Source organism: Equus quagga, chromosome 6 (assembly GCF_021613505.1).
Source record: "Equus quagga isolate Etosha38 chromosome 6, UCLA_HA_Equagga_1.0, whole genome shotgun sequence".
Lineage (NCBI taxonomy): Eukaryota > Metazoa > Chordata > Mammalia > Perissodactyla > Equidae > Equus > Equus quagga.
In genome coordinates this window covers 70100033-70123912 of record NC_060272.1, presented here as the reverse complement: position 1 = coordinate 70123912, position 23880 = coordinate 70100033, and the positions used below count along the sequence as shown (strand labels likewise).

Below are 23880 nucleotides of genomic sequence, written 5' to 3'. Positions count from 1 at the left end.
TTAAGAATGTAAACTGGTACAAACTTTTTGTAAATTAACTTAGTACTACAAATGGAGGTATTCATGTGTTTTATGTATGCTTGTGTCTATGTGGAGAGCATTATAAGTGTTCATACACACTGTTACTGGTTTATTTGGAGAGTTTCCTCAGTCTCTATCTGCTGATCAATGCATAAATTCTCTATATGTAGACTATAGAGTTTTATTTTAAATTTGAAAGTCACTGACTTTTAAATTATTTTTGTTGTTAATTAGTTGTGCCTGGGGAGAAGCACAGTATTTTTGATTCAGAAGTGTTTTCAGAATTTTTAAGAAATGATGAGTTGTTTAACTTTTGTCTTATAACCTCCATTTATAAAATAAAAATGGTTCTTTTATGATGTGTAAGCATGTTACATAACGTAGTTTATATTTTATGTCTTATTATACACTGTGTGGTAAAATGAGAAATACTCAAACTGACTATAAAAACGTCCATTATACTTTAGTATAGTTGTCCATTTTTCAAACAGTGAGTTTAGGATGTTCTTTTTTGTGAAATAATTCTTCACTAAAATTTATAATTTAAAAAAGTACTGATTTTGAGAGGTTTCTATCTGAGGCTCTCTAGCTTAAGTGGGAACAGAAATTTATCCTCTTACCTCAAATAGTTTTTTTAAGTTAAAAAACTGTTAATAAAGGCAAGTAAGTAGTTATGGTTCTGATGTATTTAAGAACTCTATACTTTATTTAGGTACATTCTTATGACAGAAGTGGGTAACAGATTTCTTTCATTCAAGGCCATCAAAATATGCATGCTATCAATTTTTAATTTGAAATTATACTTTTTATTCCTAGTCTGAATTGGACAAACCTAGAAGCCGGAAAAAAACACCTGTCACAGATTCAGAAGAGAAATTAGGTATGGATGACCTGACTAAGTTGGTACAGGAACAGAAACCTAAGGGCAGTCAGCGTGGACGGAAGAGAGGCCATACGGCTTCCGAATCTGATGAACAGCAGTGGCCTGAGGAAAAGAGGCTCAAAGAAGATATATTAGAAAATGAGGATGAACAGAATAGTCCACCAAAAAAAGGTAAAAGAGGCCGACCACCAAAACCTCTTGGTGGAGGTACACCAAAAGAAGAACCAACAATCAAAACTTCTAAAAAAGGAAGCAAAAAAAAATCTGGACCTTCAGCAGCAGAAGAAGAGGAAGAAGAAGAAAAACAAAGTGGAAATACTGAACAGAAGTCGAAAAGCAAACAGCACCGAACGTCAAGGAGAGCACAACAGAGGTAAGAGGAACTGTGTAATTCTATGTGTAACTCTAAACTGCATATATTTAGTTGCTATTTTATAAATCATAATTTGATGCTATCCACATTTGGGTCTTCCCCAAAGCAGAGCAGAATCTCCTGAAACTAGTGCAGTTGAATCCACACAATCCACACCACAGAAAGGACGAGGAAGACCATCAAAAACGCCATCACCATCACAACCAAAAAAAAATGTGTAAGTTGTAAATAATATTAAATTTCAAACCAATTTCAAATTATTTTGCAAAAGTTCATAAATTTTTAAATATACATAGGGCTGTATTTAAATGCCATATATTTATCCCCATTACACTAGGTAAGAAAAAATTTTTATAAACTTACCTACGTGATTGATATCCCAGTTAACACTCTGGTAACATTTTTACAGGTTTTAGGGCAATCTTTCTGAATGAATACCAGATAGTTTATTATTTCTATTATAAACTTTATGGTACCTGAAGAGATGATAAGGTATTTTTAAATGATCACAGAATATTGACCAGATTAACTTCTCATTCCACACCACAATTTTTGTTCATGTCTCTCCTCAGCAACTTTAGAAAAATAGCTTTTACGCTTTTGCTTTTATTCTCTGGAGTGTGTAGGAAAGTAACAGGCATCACTTTTCTTAAATTACACCCATAGAAATTATCACATGCTGATCTCAAATTTTTGATGTCTTGATTTTGTTTGTTTTCTAATCAAACTAATACATCTGTATCTATGTATAGATAGTTTTGGTTGTTCACACAAACACGTGTTTGTAAGAGAGTTACAATAACAAATCTGTATCCAAAATTATTAAAGTGACAGGAGCACCAATGCTGTAATTTATAAATTTGGCACTTTTTTCTCCTCAGTTATTTAAGTAGAAACAGAATAACATGTCTTCTATTAGTCAGACATTCTACGGTTTTTCTGAGAGTAATCCCATTACATAGTGCCATCAGTGGCTTGACTTTTTAGAGTTGCCAACACACCTTAAATACTAAATGCTTAGTTATCTTAGAAATTTTTCCTGTTCCTGTGTATTCCACAGGAAGAGGAAAAGTTGCCCGAGTGTCTAGCCAGTATTTCATGCCTTCTTCCATTTAATTTTTCCCTCAGGTAAAAATAAAAGGTAAGTACATTTTTGTGGCAGCTTCATAAACGTGTTGGGGTTCAACCATGGAAAATCACTGTTTTTTAAAAAAGAATTCTTAAGGAATATTAAATTCCCATGATTAATTTTATAACAAGGAAATAATGGGTAAATATCTTTCAGGCTCATAACTTGAATTTGTTTATATTTGGGCACAATAAAATTAAGGGCTTAATTGATTATCCTGTTTTCTCCTAAAATTACATAAATCCTTTCATGAATGTTCTAAACCAAACAAGTGTTTCTTTTAAAAAACCAATGTAGAGATTCCATAGTCTATCATAACAGTCTATCTTCAATGAGAGGCTCTTTTTTAGAGCTAGTATAATAACGTGTGTTATGATTTGCCTGGTTTTCTTGTTCTGACCTCAGTGGACTTGATTGTCTTCTGTTAATTATGAAACACTGAATCAAATAAAAAATTACTTGGTTTGAGCATGGGTTTAAACAATACATGTTTTAGATTGCTTATAGAAGTGATAAGCTATATCCTTAATTTTAAAAAATATTTATCATGAGGGATACATTTGATTAAATGGTGGTATCACATATTTTTGATTGTCTCTTACGTTTCAGTGAGTACGAGGTGCTAGGGAATACAGTGGCACACAACAGACATGATTCTGTCCTCATGGGACCTGTCATCTAAATGGGCGTGTAGCCATTACATAATCACATAAATGTGGGATTATAAATTGTAACGAGTGTCCTGAAGGAAAATTTTAGGGTGCTGTCAAAGAACGTAATGAGAAGACTGGGGAAATGGGGAAGTTTTCTCTTTGGAAAGTGACAAGTTGATTCTTTGAGAATAGAAGAAACTAGACTGAGAGAGAGTAGGGAAAGGAACATTTCCAGTGAAGGGAACACTGTATTTGAAGGTTCTGAAGTGGGAAAAATCTTGGCAAATTCACAGAGCTGAAGGAAGGCAAGGGTTTGCTGGATTGTAGTTGCGGGAAGTTGAGTGGAAAGATGAGAATGGACAGTTAGGCAGGGAGTTTTCAGGGCCTTATATGCTATGTTAAGGAGGTTTATAACATTACTCTCAGTGCAGTAGGAAGCTGTCTAGGGAGAATGACATCACTGTTTTTACATTTTTGAAAGATTACTTTGTAAAGGTTTGGAAATATGTACTAACAGTGGAGGTGGAGAGAAGTGAATGGATTCGAGATTTCTTTGTAAATCGAAACTGTAGGGCCAGATAAAGAGTGGTACACTGTTAAGAAAGACTCCAAATTTTTTGCTTTGAGGAGCTTAGTAGATATAAATACCTTTACTGAGTTGGGTTCCTTTTATGTTTTAGAATCTTTTATGGTATTGGTCTCAAACTTACTTTTGTTCAGTCCACTTATTTTGGTAGATCTTTGTATGTAGGATTCTAGATTAAACACTGGTTTAGGGTTCAGAATATAAGGAAACTATTTCTTAAAAGGCAATTGAGGATAAAAATGATAATGAGGGCCTGGCCAGGTGGTGTAGTGGTTAAGTTTGGGCATTCCACTTTGGCAGCCTGGAGTTCGCAGGTTTGGATCCCAAGTGTGGACCTACACACCACTTATCAGGCCATGCTGTGGCAGCATCCCACATACAAAATAGAGGAAGATTGGCAACAGTTAACTCAGGGACAGGCTTCCTCACCAAAAAAGAGAGAGAGAGAGAGATAATGCGAGTTCATGAAATATTTAAAGCATTTCTTCTAATGAGGTAATCTACTGCTTAAAGATCATTCATTTTATTTTACCTGTGTTTTACTCTAGCCGTGTAGGACGCTCCAAACAAGCAGCGACTAAAGAAAATGATTCAAGCGAAGAAGTAGATGTGTTTCAGGGTAGCTCTCCTGTCAATGATGATATTCCACAGGAAGAAACAGAGGAAGAGGAAGTTTCTACAGTAAATGTATGTGTTTATTAAAATGCTGTAATGTGATACTATGGAATATGGAAATAGAGTTGGTAAATATTTGGTCAGATCTATTTAGCACTTGTAATTCTAAGTATTTATATATTTTTCTTTATTAGTTTGTAGTATTGTTTCATCTATTGGTTTGGATAATGGAGAACAAATCCTTTATGGAAACCTGAAACTTAATGAGAATAATAGATATAGCCTAGTGAAAGTGTAAATGTGGAGTTAAAACAATATAGGGAAGAACAAGTAGCAGTCTGATATTGACACTTCAAGCATATTTAAGTTGTGCCTTGATTTTAGAGCTCTGATATCTGTTAAATATCCTGTTTATGTCTTAGAACTTTTTGTTTGAGTTTCACAGTAGAAACTAGAAGTTAGTCAATCATAGAATAAAATCATGTCTTTAAGTAGAATCGGCCTTTGGAATTCATAAAATTGGCAATGGATTCTTCTTTTATAAAAATAGAAATGTGATGCTTCCTGAGCATGACATTTTTTCCTTTTTCTTTTTTGTTTTAAAGTAATGAATGGCTTTGCCAGTTAACATCTCTCAGCTATTTCTTTTTGGAAGAAATATAATTGACACATTTAAGTAAGAACTATTCTGTTGATAATATTAATGCTGACTCTTTGGATCAGCTCAGCCAGCCATCTTTTTTGAGAAACCTGTGTCCTGTGATCAGATCCCAGAGTTGACAACTGCCCATCTGTTCTATTTAATGTAGTCCACGCTTCTCCCTGCTCCAGGATTCATTTATGTGAATGGATTAATACCACATAAAGATAGGCTGAATAGTGGTCTCAAACTAGTTAGGCTTGTTTCTTAAAGGATATTTTTGGGACATAAAAATAAGGCTGAAGAGTCCATAGTGATTGACATCTTTGTCAAAGAAAAAGTACACCATAAATTAATTAAATTAAAATCCCATTCTGTTTATATTCCTCTTCTTAATACTGATCTTTTTTGAACTAAAGTTTTATGCTTTCATTAATGCTTACCAATAAACGGCAGTACGTGTGAATGTCAGGTTATTTTTATGTATTTGATAGTCATTAGGATCCAAAAACAATAACTAGTTTCCCAGAAAGACAGCTGTAAGCCTAAGTTCATAAGTATCAAATGTTTTCTTTTACCACAGAAATATAGGAAAAAAAAATATTTGCAATGGTTTTTCTTGCTGTTGACATTGACTTCTGTTCATTTCTCTTTAAGATTATTAAACAGAAAAGTAAAATAGTTTTTTCTTTTGCTATTCTGGGAAAACTATTTATGGGCATTCACGTATTATACAGGTCTAAATATGTGATGCCAAGACAGAAAGTTAAAATAGGAGAAAGGTTTCAAGGAAAGAAAAGCAAAGAAAATCAGTAACAAGTAGGGGTAATGTTAATTGGTTAAAAAATAATAAATAATAGTTACTGCTTTTCTAATAAATGTGTGCCCATTTTAATTAAGCATCTGGTGATGTTTCTTTAAGGTACGGCGGCGAAGTTCTAAAAGAGAAAGACGATGAACAAATATAATTAGTAACTTTCTCTGTGAAAACTTTGAAAAAAATGATTTTTTGTCAAGCTTGAGGCTGAATAAAGCCTTTGATGCACAAAATGGGACTGCTGAAGAATGGACAGTTGGACCTTACTTTGATGACCTCGTGTATTTGTGGTCGAATGCTTTAGCCATACGCATGGTGATAACATTGACTATGGAGTCTTGTGGAAGTGTAATGTGCGTTGGCTATGTAGACACAAGCTAAAGAAGAAACTTGTAAATATGTTTTTTCTTTCTTTCTTTTTTTTAATGTTTCTGACTTCTAAAGTGCTTGTATAGCTTTTATCTGCGGCTTTAAACTGACAGTACCCAACTGTTTATTGGATCTATTGATTTGGAAAGAGTTTGTTAGGATAGATCTTAAGCAGTAATCTGTCAGTGTTTGTATTTGTATTCTCTGCAATTTTACTGTGAAAAGAAATTTTCCAACAAATGGTGTCATTTTCTTGATGTCATTGTTTGTTGGAGAGTTAAATGATCTCTTTCCCTTGTGTATCTGACCTAGTGTTTACTCCTGGGCACCCTTAATCTTCAGAGGTGCTGAATTGTCTGCCATCACACCTGAACGATGCCTCTGACGGGAGGGCACCACGCAATTGTGAAACAGTCCCGAAGTTGTTTGATTATTTTACACCTCAGTATTGGTCCCAGAATTTTCTGGCCTTTCATGGCAATGAAAATTTTAAGAAGAGAGAGATTTAAAATATTTTAATTTTAAAGAGTGTGTTATAAAATAATGTACTGAATTGTTTATCCCATTTTATCATCCCTTTTCAGTTTTTATTAATCTACTGTATCAATAAAATTCTGTAATTTGAATTAGTTTTTAATAGTCTAGAATGTTATTGTGTATAGATATTTCCTCTTGAACATTATGTTCATAAAATACAAATTATTACACTATAATATAAAATCTGATATATACACATTAGAAAAGTTCCAGTTCTCCATAACAGTGTAAAGTTAATCAGAAAGAAAAAAATTTTATTGATGCAGTGTGTCTTTATAAAGCTGTTCTTGAAAGCAAGTGTTTTGTATTTTATAGTGAGTTGCATGTTTATGAAAAAAAAAAGTGCTGAAAATGGGATGTGCTCTTTTCTGTAAATTCATATTTAGCCATAGTATAAGATAGATTGCCCCATAACATAGTTTTTCATCAAGAGTTTATTATTGTACTTTATTTTGGAGCCAAAAAATTGTTTTGGGAGGGAGGGGCAGGGTGGGAGTGATATATCCAACTATATGAGCTACTGTAGGTATCACAATCTTATCAACTTTAAATGAAATTCCACTTTGTCAAGATTGGGAAAAGTGGAAATTTATTTGGATTTAGAGCAGATCTTTTTTTTTTCTTTGTTGTAATCTGCAAAAATATAGAAACAAATTACTTAAGGCAGTATCCTTTACACAGTTTTTTAAACTGTATTTTGAACCAAAACATAGAGGTTACTACTTAATGCTTACTTAAATTCTTTTTAGTATTTCAGGTGCTGTTATTTCTTTTTCTTCATGGTTAACATCAGAAAATAAAATCATATTCTAACTTATTAAATTTATCACATTGAATAGTGGAGCATTTTCATATGATACACCATTATGTTTAAGGTATATTTCCAAGATTGGTTATAATAGATGGGGGATATAATAAAGAAACTATTTTGGAAAATGATGTTTTACTCTTTTCCAATGTATAGCAAAATTGATGTGATTATTTTTCCTTTAAAGATTTCTTCATGTTTATCAAACGGCCTTTTATTTTTTTAAAAAGGTTTTGAATTGTGTCTTACTCTCTCAATATTTAACTGCCCTTCATTTGCAACAGTAGTGACACCAGTGAGTATGGGAGGCTGCTGTATATCAAGGCAGCTAATGTTGGACCAAGATACACTGTTTTTTAAACATTTCATTAGCTCACTTCTCCCAAACACACTATTTCTATTTCCGGAGTACAAAGGCATGTTTTTAAATCTATAAAATAAAGAATAAGGGATAGCTTTGTATTTTTGTTGTTGACTAAATTGCACCAGAAATGTTTATGGAAGTATATCTTTAAGACCATTTTATAAAACATAACAAAAAAATAGTTGTGGAGGATTTTTATTTGCATGATCATAGTTAACCAAATTTCATTGCACATTAATTCTGTACATCAGTTCATAAAAAATGTTCATTGTAGATTTTGTTCAATGCCAATGAGTCTGTGATTTTACAACTTGTCTGGTCACTTTTCGGGAGGATTATGTTGTAAATTTTCCATTCTTCTGTAGAAAAATAGGTGCAATAATTATCAAAGTTTCGATGTCTTGAGTCTTCATCTTAGGGAATTATTTTATTATTATGTTTAAACTTAACATTTCACGTACTAACATTGGGAGAGCCACATGCTATAATTAAAGTAAAATTAAGTATGTATAAAACATTAATTGCTAACAATGGTTAGCAAACTTTTCAGTGATAATGTTCATTTTGAAAATATGTACTGTATAAAATTAAGAAAATGTGTAACTCACTGTAACAAGTTCCATTATGAAAATCTTATGATTCTTCAGTGAGGTTATCTTGCTGCACTCTGTAGCAAATCCATTTAATCTACATTATAATAAAATTTCTTGCTGCAGTGCAACAGGAAGCTTTTTCAGTGATCTCCACTGTATATGTAAATTACAAATGTGGCTGTACAACTTGTTCTAGGTATTAAAGGTTAAATTGCTTTCTGTATCTTCTTACAACTTGTAAGTTTGATTTTTAAGATTTCCTTTTGCCCACAACGAATGTCAGGAATTTAAGAATTTGTTTAACTTAGGCATTTCTCCCCTACCACATAGTCTTATGTCACCATAATGAACAATTGGTATTTAGATAGATAACCAATTTTCAGACACATTTTCGGATTTTCTGTGAAGTTGAATAAACATGAAAGCTAATATATGATTGTATTATTTTATTTATGTGAATCAATGTATGTATTTAAATATGTTTACTAAATGTAGGAAGACACATTTTGATGATTTTTAATTTTGGAGTCTTTGCTTCATGAAGAGGAAAATACATTTCCCAGTAACATTTTTCAAACTTTTTGTTTAAGCTTTTTATGCAAAATCTTTGCTGACAGATTTACTAATTACTATTTAAGTTAAAGAATTGCATAACTAAAGAAAATAAATGTATAATATAAACTTTAAAAGTAAGCACTAAGAAAATAAGTTGCTAGTGGCAGTTTTATTAATTTGTTCAACAGATATTTGTTGAGTGCCTACTATGTGCTTGGCTAGTTACAGAAGATAAAGTGTGGTCAAGATAGTCTCTGCCCTCATGGAGCTTACATTCTCCACAGTGGGTGGAGGAATGAGGAAATGATAATTACATATATACTATGATGTCAGATTGTGAAAAGTGCGGTGAACAGAAAAGGAAAAGGAGGATAGAGAGTAGAAATGATTGGAGGAGAAGCTATTTTATATACTTCGAAGCTGTGTTATTTGGTACATAAAATTGTTACATCTTTATGATGAAGTGACACTTTTATAATTATAAAATGTCACTTGATATCTGTATGAATACTTCATGCCTGCTTTGTTTGCTATTAATATAGCCATACCAATTTTGTTTTAGCTATTGTTTGCGTGACAAAACTTTTTCTGTCCTTTTATTCTCAACCTATTTATGTCCTTATGTTTAAAGTATTTGTTGTGTAAACAGTTTATAATTTGGGTTTGTTCTTTAATCCAGTCTTAGAATCTTTGTTCTTTAATTAGAGTGTTTAGACTATTTACTTTTGCTGTAATTACCAATATGGTAGGTTTTAAGTCTACCATCTTGCTGTTTATTTTCTTTTCTGCCAACCTTTTCTTTATTCCTTTTTTCTTTCTTTCTTTCTTTTTTTAGCGGGGGCTGGGGAGGAGGAACATTGGCTCTGAGCCAACATCTGTTGCCAATCTTCCTCTTTTTACTTGAGGAAGAGTGTCGCTGAGCCAACATCTGTGCCAGTCTTCCTCTATTTTATGTGGGATGCCATCACAGTGTGACTTGATGAGTGGTGCTAGGTCCACACCCGGGATCTGAACCTGTGAACCCCAGGCACGTGAAGTGGAGTGCACCAACTTAACTACCATGCCAGTGGGCCAGCCCCCTTTAGCCCTTTATTTTCTCCTTTTCCTACCTTCTTTTGATTCAGTAAAGTACTTCTTACTATTCTATCTCTTCTGTTAGCTTTTTAGTTATACCTGATTGTATTATTCTTTTAGTAGTTACCCTACAGATCACAAAATCTGTGTTTGGCTTATTATAGTCTGTGTTTATATTAATGCTTTTACCACCTTCTGAACAATGCAAGGAGTTTAAAACAGTTCAGCTCCTTTCACTGCCTCTCTATTCTTTGTGCTATTGTTTTTATTGTGGTTATAAATGTCACAATATTGTTGCTTAAATAGTGTTCTTTTTTTGTTTACTCATACATCTTCTTTTTTGTTTGCTTTTTGTTTTTGTGGGGTTTTTTGATAATTTTGTGCTTCCATCTTACTTCATTTTCCTTCAACCTGAAGAACAACTTTTAGTATTGCTTATAGTGCAGATCTTGTGGCAGTTAACTCAGTCAGCTTTCGTTTGTTTCAAAAGTCTTTATCACATTTTCATCTTTGAAGGATATTTTTCATTGGATATGGAATTCTAGATTGGCAGTTTCATGTATTTGACAGTTTAAAAGTTGGCATTCATTGTCTTCTGGTTTTCATATTTTCTGTTGAGAAGTCAGATGAAAGCTTTTTGCTCTTTGTAGGGAATGTGTCTTTTTTTCTGGCTGATTTTAGGATTTTCTCTTTATCTTTGTTTTCAGCAGTTTGATTATGATGAGACTACTTATAGTTTTCATTTTATTTATTCTGCTTGGGGTTTACTGAGCTCTTGAATCTATGAGTTGATGTATTTCATCAGTTTTGAAAAATTTTTGGCCATTATCCCTTCACATATTACCTCTCTATTATTGCTTCTCTCTTTCTGACACTTCAATTATAAATATTTTATACTGTTTGTGTCCCTTGTGCTTTTATTTTCTTCTCTGTTCTTTCCACTGTTTTTTCGGTCTGTGCTTGAGCTGGAATCCTTTATATTGACCCATCTTTAAATTTACCAATCCTGTCTTCTGCCATGTCCGATCTTCCATTTAACCTATCCAATTAGTTCATTTCAAATATTGTATTTTTCAGTTTTAGAATATCCAGTTAATTATATTTTATAGATTTCATTTCTTTGTTGAAAGTCTCTTTTTATTCTTTTCCTCTTTTTTTTTAAAACATAGCTGGCAAAAATTAGTATTAGGTAACTTAAACATCTGAATCATCTGCGGATGTGATTCTGTTGCCTAATTCTTCTTTTCCTTGATTATCAGTCACATTTCTCCTGGTCATATGTCTTTCTTCCTCTTTGTAGGGCTCATAATTTTTTTTTCTTTTCTCCAGGATAGTGTGTATAAGAGAACTGAATGATTGAAGTTGATGGGATTTTCCCCCAAGAGAGGATTTGCCTTATTTTCTGTTAGGTGTGATAGGAATTGGTCACCTCAGTCCATGGAGTTGGGCTTGGGTGGCAGCTTTAGTTAGACTCAGTCCACTTGTTTCCAGAGTCTGGAGGGTAAGACTTGTATTATGTGACAGGCCTTTCCCTTTAGCATGGCAAGACTGCGGGAGATTTTGTTCAGCCTTTCTAGCCCAGCCTCTTCAGCAGGAAGGCATCAAAGAAGGCTCTTTGAGAAGGTCACATCTGAGCATGGACTTCCATTAAGTAAGGGATCAAGCCATATGAATCCCTGGGAAAAAAGTATTACACACGGAGGGAAGAGATTTCAAGAAGACTATTTCTGGAGTGTCTTTCAAGCCTCAAACTGTTCATAACTGGAAATTGTTAGAACTGAGTTCTGTAGTTCCATTATTCAGATAAGCAGACAATGTTCACATTGAGTAACAGCCAGTTAAACATCTTTTTTTTATCTGAAAGTTTACACAGGTACTTCCTAAATACTTTCCCATAGAAAGGAGGTAGAAACAACACAGACATTCAGAGCAAAATATGAAAACCACCCATCAGTTCACTAGATCAGTATTTCAGTCTGTCTCACTTTGTCACTCATATATATCTAAGTATCTTTTGTTTTTATGTAAGTGGGATCATAGTACACCTTTCTACAACTTTTTCCTTTACTTAATCTTGTAAAGCTGTTGGCACATAGGAGTTTATCTAAGGCTTTTAACAACTGCGTAGTACCCATTGTATAGGTATGCTGTAGTTAATTTAATCACTGTTGATAGGCATTTGGCTTACTTACTTTTTACCTTATTACAGACAATACAGTAAATGATCATCCCTGTATATGTGTGTGCTGAGGTTTTGGGGCTGGCCCAGTGGCGCAGCGGTTAAGTGCGCATGTTCTGCTTCTCGGCAGCCCAGGGTTCGCTGGTTTGGATCCCGTGTGCGGACATGGCACCTACGGTAGGCATCCCCTGTATAAAGTAGAGGAAGATGGGCATGGATGTTAGCTCAGGACCAGTCTTCCTCAGCAAAAAGAGGAGGATTGGCAGTAGTTAGCTCAGGGCTAATCTTCCTCCAAAAAAATAAAAATAATAATAATAAAAAAATGAAGTGCCAGATTTCCTGTAAGAGATAGATTCCTATGCGGAGAGTTGTGGAGTTCCTTTAAATTATAAACTCTGTCAAATTGCTTTCCAGAAAGTCTACCAATTAAAACTTTGCAATTTTTGTCAATCCAGTGGTTACAGAATTACTTTGTTTTCATTTGCATTTCTCCAATTACAAATGAAACAGCATTGTTACGTATGTTTTCATTTTGATTGGCTATTTCTAGTCTCTGCATTACTTGTTCATATTCTTTGCCCGTTTTTCTGTTTAGTTGTTTGTCTTTTTATCGTTGTTATGTCTGGGTAAAAAGGGAGAGAGGGATGCGTTACGGACTTTAGCCACACCGTGTTGCATTTTATTTCTTAACAAGTATGTCCTGCAGTTTTGGGTTAGTGTGTATACTAAAAGTGGGTTTACCATCTTTCTACAAGCTCTTCCCACATTCTGTTGCTTGTTATGTACGTGAAAGATATCTTCTAGTATAAGTCACTTATCTCTAAGCTTTTTTAAATGATATCTTCTGTCATATAAAACAGAAGTTTTTCCTCTACAAGCTCAAATTTGTCAGTATTTTTCATTGTGGCTTCTGGGTTTTGTGCTTGCTACAAGATTTTGAAAATATTTTCCTGTTTTCTTCTAGTGCTTATACTTTTTTTTGTTTTTTACATTAAATCCTTTAATCCATCTGGGGGTTATTTTTGTATATTGTGTATGATTGTGGTCTAACTTAATTTTCTCCTAAGTAGATAGTTACTTTTCTTAACACAGTTTATTGTGTAGCTTCTCTTACCTCCACTGGTTTGAAATGCCACAGGTATCATAAACTGAGTATCTTTATCTCCTTGCATCTGACTTTGGACTCATATTTCGTTGATCGCTTTGTCTATGCCTGTACCAACATCTAATATAATAAATTACTATACCTATTTTTTTAATACTGGTCAGAGAAGTTTCCCTAAGTTTTAATTTTAACAATATCTAGTTATTCTTGGCTATTCTTATTTTCTCTTACTCAAAATATCAATGCCTTTACAATGTTGAGTCTAACTGAGAGAGATTTTTTTAAAGGCCTTCCCTTTAATATAGTTTTATTATTTTCTTCATAAGAATAGGCTTTGCATCTTTTAAAAAATATTTTATGGATTTTATTATTACTACTAACATTGTTACTGTTACCATTCCATTATTTTCTAATTGGTAATGGCCGCCATGTTGTATTTTTGGCCACTTTGCTAAAGTTTTATTAGTTGTAATAGTTTTTAGTTAATTTTCTTGGATTTGTTAGATAACATTCTCTGCAAATAGTTTTGTCCATATTATTTCAAATTGTTCTGATACTTATATATCATGTTTTTTTCTGGTCTATGTGTTGGTTGGTACCTCCAGAGCATTGTTAAATAGAAAGCATCCTGTCTTTTTCCAGTTTAAGAAGGTTTCTATTTCTGTCTAATAAGGATTATTAAAAAATAAAATCTGGAATTTGTGTTGAATTCCATATTTGCATGGCAGTTTATGTTTTTAAAATATATATAATTGCTAATGTAATGAATTATATTAAAAGGTTTTGTATGTAGAATCATCCTTGCTTTGGTGCAGGATTAACCCAGCTTGGTCATGCTGTTAGATTCAGTGTGCTGACATTTTACTCAGTGTCCTTATATTCATGTTGAGTAGTGAGATTGGTTTATAATTTGTTGTGTTATTGTTATTGGTATAAGGGGTTTTGCTAGCCTTCTGGAATGAGTTGGAAAGCTGTCTGTATTTTTCTATGAAATAGTTTATATTTACTTGGTGAAATCTTGATAGAGCTCACATTTTAAATTGTACATGGTGCCTTTTTAAATTTTATTTTTAAAAATTATAAAGTAAAAAGTATTTCAGACATCCAGGAAATAATAGAGTAGATCATCATGATCTCACTCTCCAACCTTAAAAGATGTTAACACTTCACCGTATTTGTGTCAGTTCTAACTGCCCCCCCCCCACCCCACACACACACTTCTCTCTCTCCTCTCTCACCTCTCTCTATGAGTGAGCAGTAGAATCTCTCAGGAATGTTTAATAAGCAGTGTTTCTTTATTGTGTTTTAAGAATAAACATTCCACAGTTGTATCACAAATACTGTGGAGTGATTGAATATGCGTCTGTCCGTTCATGGGGAGGCTGAGCTCACTTTTAGTATATATATGCTATGCAAAAGCTGTATCGCTTTTTTGTTTTTAATAAGAAAATATTAAAAGGTTTTGCTAAACCTTATCACCTCTTCCCATTCCTTTCCCCTTTTTACTGAGAGATAATTATCTGTTATTAATGTGTGTCATTCCCATGCATGTTTTCATCCTCATTTAACATATGTGTATTTTAAAAAAATGTATAGGACTATTTCGTGTGTTTTTAAATTTTATGGAAGAAAGATCCATCGTATCTAATTTTGAAACCTACTGTTTTTCACCCAATACTGTGTCTTTTAGATGTAGCCATATTGATACATGTCAATCTCTCCATTATATAACATCTCTGAGATTGAGATGCTTCTTAAATCACTGACGGCTTAAAATTGACATTTTTCTTTCTTAATGAAAAAGTAATGATGCATCTTATAATTGATGTCATCTTAGATTTGATTAAATCCTGTAGTTAATTTCTCTTAATTGCTTTTGTAAAGCATTCTGTTGTTTGACTATACCACACTTAATCCATTCTTTTAACAGTTTTTATAACAGTTAATCATCTTACTTATTGATGGCTAATCAGATTGTTGGCACATTCCCTGTTACAAACCAGTGCCAAAGTGAACATCCTTCCTGTCTCATAAACAATTATTCTGAAGGGAAATGTTGAATTTAGTGAATATAGGTGTTCTGCTTTCTAGGTATTGTCAGTTGCATTCCAAAGTAGTTGTATTACTTTATACTCCCACCTGCAATGTATAAGAGCTTTTGTTTGCTTTTTATTTTTAGACTTGTATCCATTTGAAATTAACTTCATGTATCTTTTTCAAATGTATAACCATTCACCTCAGCATTATTACTAAGTAGCTTATTCTTTCTACTTTGATTTAAATGCCATATCTGTCATATACCAAGTGCTTTTATATATTGAGAATATATTAAGAATAATATTTATTTTTATAATACTTACAATGTTTCTAGGCTCTCTTTTGTGCTCCATTAGTTTATATATGTACTCTTGCAACCAGTATATAGTCGTGCATTGCGTAACAACAGGGATAAGTTCTGAGAAATGCGTTGTTAGGTGATTTGGTCATTGTGTGAACATCATAGAGTGTACTTACACAAACCTAGATATATAGCCTACTACACACCTAGGCTATATGGTGCTAATCTTAGGGGACCACCATTGAATATGCAGTCTGTCATTGACCAAAAAATTGTTATGCAGCGCATGACTGTATTTTTATTACTATAGTTTATAGTAAGGCTTCTCCCTTGCTCATCTTCAAAATTGTCTTGTCTCTTCTTGTCTTTTTACACCTCCGCAGGAATTTTAAAATCAGGTTGCCAAATTCTGGGAAAAATCTTTAGGATTTTTATTGGAATTGCATTGCATTAAGAAAAATTTTTTGGAGAGAATGCTTATCTTTATGATATTGACTCTTCCCATCCTTAAATATGGTCAGTCAGTTGGTGTCTATCTTCTATATACATCAGTAAAGTTTTACACTTTCCTTCGTAATAGTCCTGCAAATTGTATCTTTAAAATTACTTTTTCTTATTGTTGCTGGTGGATAGGAACACTAGCTGTGTCTACTCTTACTCCTTTGGGGCCTAAAAGCTTTTTTTTTAGGAGCTGAAGCTTTTATTACCTTTTTAGCTTATATGGTTAGTTAATCCAAGTTTTTTACTTCTTCTTGAAGTGAAATTTTGGTCACTCATGTTTTCCTTGGAAATTGTGCATGTCTAGATTTTAATATTTGTTGGTAAAAGTTTTACATAGGCTGTTTTGTTTTATAAATCTCCTCTGGAGCATCTCTATATATTTGGTTTTTCTTGATTCAAAATATTTTTGTTGCCTTTTTTATCTTCTATCACTGATTTTATTGAAATTATCTGAGAACCAGTTTTTGGTTTTATTGATTGAGCATTTTTTGTTGTTTCTTGTTATTGCTGTAATTTCTGCCATGATCTTCATTCCTTCTTTCAACTTTATTTGAATTTATTAGTTCTTCCTTTAGTCTCTTGGGTTGTATTCGTAGTTCGTTTACCTTTGGTCTTCTTTTCTCATAGATGCCTTTCTCTTCTAAGCACTGCTTGATTACATTCCACAGGTGTTTGTTTTGTAGTGTTCCCCTTATTGCTCATTTCTGAATAGCTTATAATATAATGGTTTTGATTCTTAAACTTAGCAGGGTTTTTTCTCCCAGAGGACTTAAAAAAAAATCTGAATATCTAAGTTTGAAGGGATGGGGGGAAGTGTTTTTACTTGGTTATCTATTTGTGATTAATTTCTAGTTTAAATGTGGGCCAAGAATGTCACTTGTGTGATTTTGCTTGTTGGTCTGTATTGACAGGTTTTTTGTGTGTGTGCTGCTCTATGTGTCTGAAAAGAAGGTTTATTCACAGTGTTTTAGGACCAAATTGTGTGTATGTATGTGTGATTTAGATTGAGCTTGTTTATTGGGTTAAATTTTTATATCTTGTTTTTATTGTCTATCAGACCTATTGGTTTAGGAGATAGTTCTGTTGATGTCCCCCATAAAGATTGTGACTATGTCTGTTTCTCCTTATATCAGTTTTTACACTATAAATTTCAAAGTTGTGATGTTAGAAGTTCTATGACTAATACTGATATATATTCTTGACAGATTGTGCCATTTCAACAGTATGGAGTATCTGTTTTCCTTCTTTAGTGCTTTTGCTTGAATTCTATTTGATCTTGCTACACTTTTTGTTAGTATTTGATACCCCTTTTTTCCAACTTTCCTGTGTCATTTTATTTTACATCTGATTTTAAAATAGCATTTAGCTATCTTTATTATTTCTTTTCCTCTGTTTTCTCTGTTCTGTTTCTGGAATTCTTTTTAGATTTTTAGAGCTTTTTGAGTTGTCTTCCACATCACAACTTTACCCTTGTAACACTTTTCTCCAGCATGTGTTTTGGGCTATGTTTCTTTCTGAAGATTTATTTTTCTTTCCAGAATTTGTTAAACTTTCTACATTTCTTTTTCTCGTCCTGTTATGGATTTATCTGGAGTTTGTGTGTGAGTGTGCTTATATTATCTGCTTTCATTTTATGAGGAAGGGAATTGCCAGTACTCAATCTTCTGTCTTCATCCATTGGGGGCCCTTCTTGATTCCAGGACTAACATTGTATTCTTACCCATTTTTCTTTTTGTTTGTTTGGGGAATGAAAGTTTCATGAGCGTGTACTTAATCCATCATCTTTGAGCCTTCCTGAACTACTTAAAAAAAAAAAAAAAAAAAACGAAAACCTAATTATCTTTATCATGTTTAATTACACTACTACTGCTCATCCCTAAAAGTTGGAGTTACTTCAGTTCCTCAGAGCTTCTATCCAACCCAGTTCAGAGCAACTCATTTTATGTAATTGTTACTGGAGATCACCAATGACCAAATCCACTCCTTTCTTTTCAGTCCTTTATCTCCATGACTTCTATATATCACTTTCTTTTTTGACTGGCCCTTGTGATACTGTTTGAATAGGGTTTCCTTCCGACCCTTCTGAACGTTTGTTATTTTCACTGGTGGTTTTTCTTCTTTCACTCACTCCTTAATTGGGCATTGTAACTTATAAGAGTTAGCCAACTTTTTGTCCTCCTTCTAAAGGCACAAAACAATTTTACCAGCTTCTGCACAGTAGAAATTGTACTTGTATCTATTGATTGAGAAAATATATATTTATACATATAGATGTAGTCATACTTAAGGAGAGCCACATCATAAATATATTTTATACACTGATTTTAAAACCTATTGCCTTTGAAAGATACTACTCCGCTGTCTTCTTTAATCCCCACAACAGCATGTAGTATAAGACTTAATAAGTATATAAAAGGCAAATATTTAAGCAAAATGAAGTAAATATTGCAAGAAGCAATATCTATCTACCTAATTCTCCATTCACCAGTGTATTCATAGTTATCTTAAAGGCAGAATTGTTTAAATACCCGAACATCTAAATAAACATCCTTTTGTGCCTTTCATAGATTTAGGCCATTGATTCTCAAATTTTAGAAATCACTGCTTTGACTTATGTTTATAAAACCATGGGAGACATAAGGGATTTTCAAGGATACTTTTGACTATACCTGAATTTGTGGCAACTTTAGATTTGCCATGCTCCATAAGTTTTTATTCCTCTCCCTCTGCATACATTTGAATGATATTACTACATCTATGGAAAAGACATTTATTGAAACTTTATGTAGAGGTAGACCTGCTCGTTCCTTGTGTTAACTCCAGGTGTAAAGGAAAGTGTAGACAAATAGTTAAAAGAACCTTCATTTTACTGACTGTACAGATGTAATAGTTGTGTGATCTTAGGCAATTCATTTATATGTCTGTGCCGAAGTTTCCTCATCTGTAAAATGGGAGTAAATAGCTTTTAAAAAAACTCCAGGTATAGTCAATCAAATAAAATATAGTGTGTGTTAAAAAAGAATCTGTAGGTGATAAAACCCTTAGTTGTCAAGAATTCAGTTACTGGGATCACTACTCACTTTTGCACAAGAGGGTAATAGTTTGTCCTTAAAGAAAATATGTTTAACTGAAAAATCAAGATACAGACATGAGGAACTGAGAGTTATGTGTGTGTAGATGTGTGTGTACGTGTTAGGGTGTATATATTATATTTACTGCTTTGGGGCAGAGATAGGGAATATCCAAACTACGTTGACACTCTCTTCTAGCACCCACCTTTGGTGGTTTCTCAAATCCCTGAGCACTGCCCATTGCCCAAATTATTGTGCATCTTGCCCACTGATCCTGTCGGGGTTTTTTCCTTTCTTTTTTTTTTCTGTTGTGGTAAAATACACACAAAATTTATCATCTTAACCATTTTTAAGTGCACGGTTCAGTGGTATTAAATATATTCATAATGTGTGCAACCATTACCACCATCCATCTCCATACTCTTTTCTTGCAAAACTGAAACTCTATACCCATTAGACAATAATTCCCCATTTCCCCCTCCTCCCAGCCCTGGCAACCACCATTCTACTTTATCTCTACGATTTGACTAAGTACCTCATGTAAGTGCACTCATACAGTATTTGTCTTTTTGTGACTAGCTTTTTTCCCTTAGCCTAATGTCAAGATTCATACAGGTTGTAGCATATGTCAGAATTTCCTTCTTTTTCAAGGCTGAATAACATTCAATTGTATATATATATATACCACATTTTGCTTATCCATTCATCTCTCGATGGACACTTGGGTTGCTTCCACATCTTAGTTATTGTGAATAATGCTCCTGTGGACGTGTGTGTTGCAAATGTCTCTTCATGACCCTGTTTTCAATTCTTTGGGGTACATACCTAGAAGTAGAATTGCTGGTAATTCTATTCTGTTTTTTTAATTCTGTTTTTGAAATATTGAGGAAACTCCATATGTTCCACAGTGGCTGTGCCATTTTACATTCCCACCAGCAGTGCTCAAGGGGTTCGATTTCTCCATACCTGATCCTGCTTAGATTCCTCTGTATTATGTCTCAGTCTGTAATCCTACTCAAACCTGAATCTGAGACTAAATCCTGTGCCCTCTTGCGTTACCTTCAGCTATAATTTTGGCTTAAATTTTAGCTTATCTTTCTAAATGGTCTAACTTGATAATACTGTAAAGATTCCATTGTCCTTCTGAATACCTAGGATATAAACCTTCATGGAATCTTATTTATCCCACCTTTTAAAATCAGAAAACTTTTTCCTTCATGCACTGTAAACAAACAGATTGAAATAAATAGAAAACTTCATATTCAGTTGAACAGAGAAACAGCCATAAGTCTATACCACAAATTATGAAGAATAGCTGCCAAATATTTTTGCACTAAAGCAAGGTGAATTCCAAGAGCATCGTAAAAGAAGGCCTCAAGAAAGAATTCTCTAAAAGAGAGTGTCACCTCCCTAGACCTGGGTGGGAGTGATGAGACAATCAAGGGACTTGGCTGGGCCCGTGACAAGTTTTGGACATCCCTGCAGGAACACAGTTCACATCCTAAATGACAAAAGACATGGGATTGATGAGAAATTTCATGGAATCACTCCAGTTTCTCCATTCCAGCCTCCAGATGGAGAGAGAAATGATCTGGAAGTGAGAAGTAGCAAAGGGGAAACACAGCTGCACAACACACCTGCGATTGGTCACTGAATTCAGCTAAGAGAAACGCCAGATGGATCTCCAGAGAATCTGTGACCAAGACTTCACTGTGAGCCATACTGACCTCTTGCTCTGTAGGAGGTGATGCAAAAACTGAGTGTGGGTATGTTCCCTCCCCGCCGCCTGTTGGTGAGAGTGTATTCTGAAACCCAAATTGAAACTGCCGGCTGCTTCAGATAGCCAGTTTCCCTTATAATGTTCTGGATATTGTAAATAGAGGGCCTGGATAAAATTGCCATCTTGAGAAGATGAGTAATGGGCAGAAAGGAACCGGCAGAGCAACTGAATAGTCACCACAACCCAACTGTACCCTTTCTGCCGTCATTGTGCCCCTACCCCAAAGGAACAGAATAAGGGAAAAGTGGTAAAGAATGTATATCAAGAGAATATGCTAGGAAAGAAGATACCAGACATTCCCTAAACTCTAAAAGAAATGAGAGAACTTGAACTCAGAGCTCAAAGAAGTGTTGAGATTGAGGAGATGAAAACTAGTCTGCAAATAGTTATAGATCAAAGTATATCAGGGATCAAATAAGATAGACCTAATAGATACATGTTAAATCCTGTGTCCTTGAAATAGAATATACCTTTTCAAGTAACCTTGAGTCAGAAATTGGCCATTATGCCACAAAGAATCTCAAATTCCAAAATTGAAAGTTAAACCAAAGAAATATTTAATTACCTGGAGAGTTTTTCTTTTAATATTCTCAGGTCAAGGGAAAAAAAGGAATATCTAGAAAATAGCTATAATGAAAATATACCATGTATCAAAGGCAATATCTCTACTATATGGTTGAGAATGTGGGCTCTACAGCCAGACCCTGCTTGGGTTTTGTTTCCAGTTTTGCTGCATATCGGGTGTATAACCTTCAGCAAGTTGTATGACCTTTCAAGCTTTCAGTTTCAATGGATTAAATGAATGTAAAGAAGTACCTGACACTTAGTAAGTGCTCAAAAAATATTAGCTATTGTTATTGTTTTCTAGGATGGCCAGTGTGGCTAGAATAAGGGAAAGAGAGCTATGTGCTGAGTGAAGTCAGAATCTTAGGGAGCAGAGATGCAGGGCCTTGTAAGCTGTTCAAGTGCTATGCCTTTTACTCTTGAGTGAGATGGGAAGCCATTTGATATTTTGAACAGAGGAGTCATATACTCTGACTTCTATTTTAAAAGGATCCTCTGGCTAACATCCTGAGAACAGATTGAGGGAGGAGAGCCAAGACAGGAAGACTAGTTAAGGCAGGGAGACTAGTTAAGACTAGTTGCATTAATCTGGGTGATATATGACTGGAATGGCTATGATGGACTGGGATTACTGGGTAGTACTGGTGGATTACTAGATAGTAATGGATGTGGTGAAATCTCCATAAATATTGAAAGTAGAGCCAACAGAATTTGCTGATGTATTGAAAATGAACCTGGCCCAAACACTGGAGAGTTGGAGTTGCCATTAAATGAGAGATGTTTATTACTGAAGAACAAGGCTAAACAATAATGAGAATAAATATTTTCTGAATATGAGATTGGACTCTGAATTCTCCAAGGATTATGAGCTGTGCTGAATTCACAGCTGACCTTTATGGGCATGAGCCTGCCCCCAGATCCCAGTGGGGGGAGCCTGAGCTGACACGGGGACCCACATTCACCTTGCTTACAGAACTAGAGCCGCTTTCCCTCAGAAGCCTGCAGTGATTGGACAGAGGACAGTGACAGGTACCTGGCAGAAGATGTTGGAAGAAACCAAGGTGTGACATCTTCTCCTGTGGTAAGGGTGTGGGATGAGAAGTCCCTCTGGTGAGACAGCCATTCAAGTTTGGAGAACGCTGAGACTCTCCAGACTCTGGGAGTCAGCTGGCCCCAAGCTCTGAAGGTGGAGTCAGTGAGTGTGGAGAGGAACAAATTGAGAAAGGGGAACTGTGTGAAGGAGAAATTTATCAGAGGAAATGATGTTTACTGTGTCATCTTATTACTGCCTCCTTAAAATTTAGTTACTTGGTGAGAGTGGATTTGTCTGGGCACACTGGTGAAGGAACTGAGTTCCCTGTATTAACCGACACAAGGCAGAATTAGAGACACTGGGGTTACTGTTTTCGGATTTGGTAACTTGGAACATCACGAGTGCCGTTTCATAGAGCAGTGCCAGGGCACCGTTGAGCCGGGGAAAGGGAGGCCGAAACCAGGCTGGGTTGAGCGGGTGGGAAGAGGGGAAATGGTGACAGTGGAGACTGATTTGGAGAGTTTGGATGAGGAAGAGGAGAGGCCTCTTTTTTTTTTAAGGATAAATTAAACGAGCCTTTTTCCTTCATTAGATATATGTATTTTGGGGTACCTGCCCCCCCCGCCTTTTTAAGGACTCTGCCCTGGCCTACAGCCCCTACTGAGTCACATGATCCTGTCTTCCCTCTGACTCTACCTGAGTGGGAGGGGGTAGCCTAGTCACAGCGACCTGTGCACCAAGCAACCTGTGCGGTGCACCATGTGACCTGTCTCAGATGAGCCAAGCCCTTGAATTCACCTCTAGGAATCTGAATTAAAAGACAATAGTTTCCAGTGCGCTGTGGATGATAAATACCAAACGCATGGGCCACTCTGGGCCCAGTGCAAGAGGAAGCAAAGCCCTCAGAGGCTGGTCTCCACACAGAATCAGCCCTGTTTGAACTCTGTGGACTTCCAGTAACCCCCTCTCCATTTCCTGGAACTCACAGTTCTTTGAAGGGATTTCAGTTTCTTCCGGATGAAAGGACCCTGACTGGAGCAATCTTCCTTGGGCCTCCACAGCCCCTCCCTGCTCTGATGTGTTGAACAGATAAATACCAGAGTGAGAATCCGCAAGCACTGTCTTCACCAAGTAACTGATGGAGTCCTACACAATAAAGCATCCAGTCAGTGAACCCTTCATAGCCTGCCAGGACGGGGCCTCATCCTACCTTCCCAAAATTCTCCCTGCCCTTTCCTAATGGTAACTTTACTCCAGCCAAACTGAGTAGTACCTGTCACCCCAACACACTG

The 23880-nt window shown here is 34.9% G+C and overlaps 1 protein-coding gene across 7 annotated transcripts in view; it reads left to right on the top strand.

Annotated features, from left to right (window-relative positions):
- PDS5B (PDS5 cohesin associated factor B) overlaps nucleotides 1-8819 on the top strand; it is a 140843-nt gene extending 132024 nt beyond the window's left edge. For 4 of the 7 annotated variants that reach the window (XM_046664642.1, XM_046664640.1, XM_046664645.1 and 1 more), the window contains 4 exons: nucleotides 838-1277; nucleotides 1384-1494; nucleotides 4194-4332; nucleotides 5823-8819. In XM_046664642.1, coding sequence (XP_046520598.1) covers nucleotides 838-1277; nucleotides 1384-1494; nucleotides 4194-4332; nucleotides 5823-5858 — 726 coding nt within the window. In that variant the 3' untranslated portion in view covers nucleotides 5859-8819. The remainder of the gene's footprint in view (nucleotides 1-837; nucleotides 1278-1383; nucleotides 1495-4193; nucleotides 4333-5822) is intronic. The other 3 variants (XM_046664643.1, XM_046664641.1, XM_046664646.1) reach the window with 2 other exon arrangements.
- Nucleotides 8820-23880: the final 15061 nt, after the last annotated feature.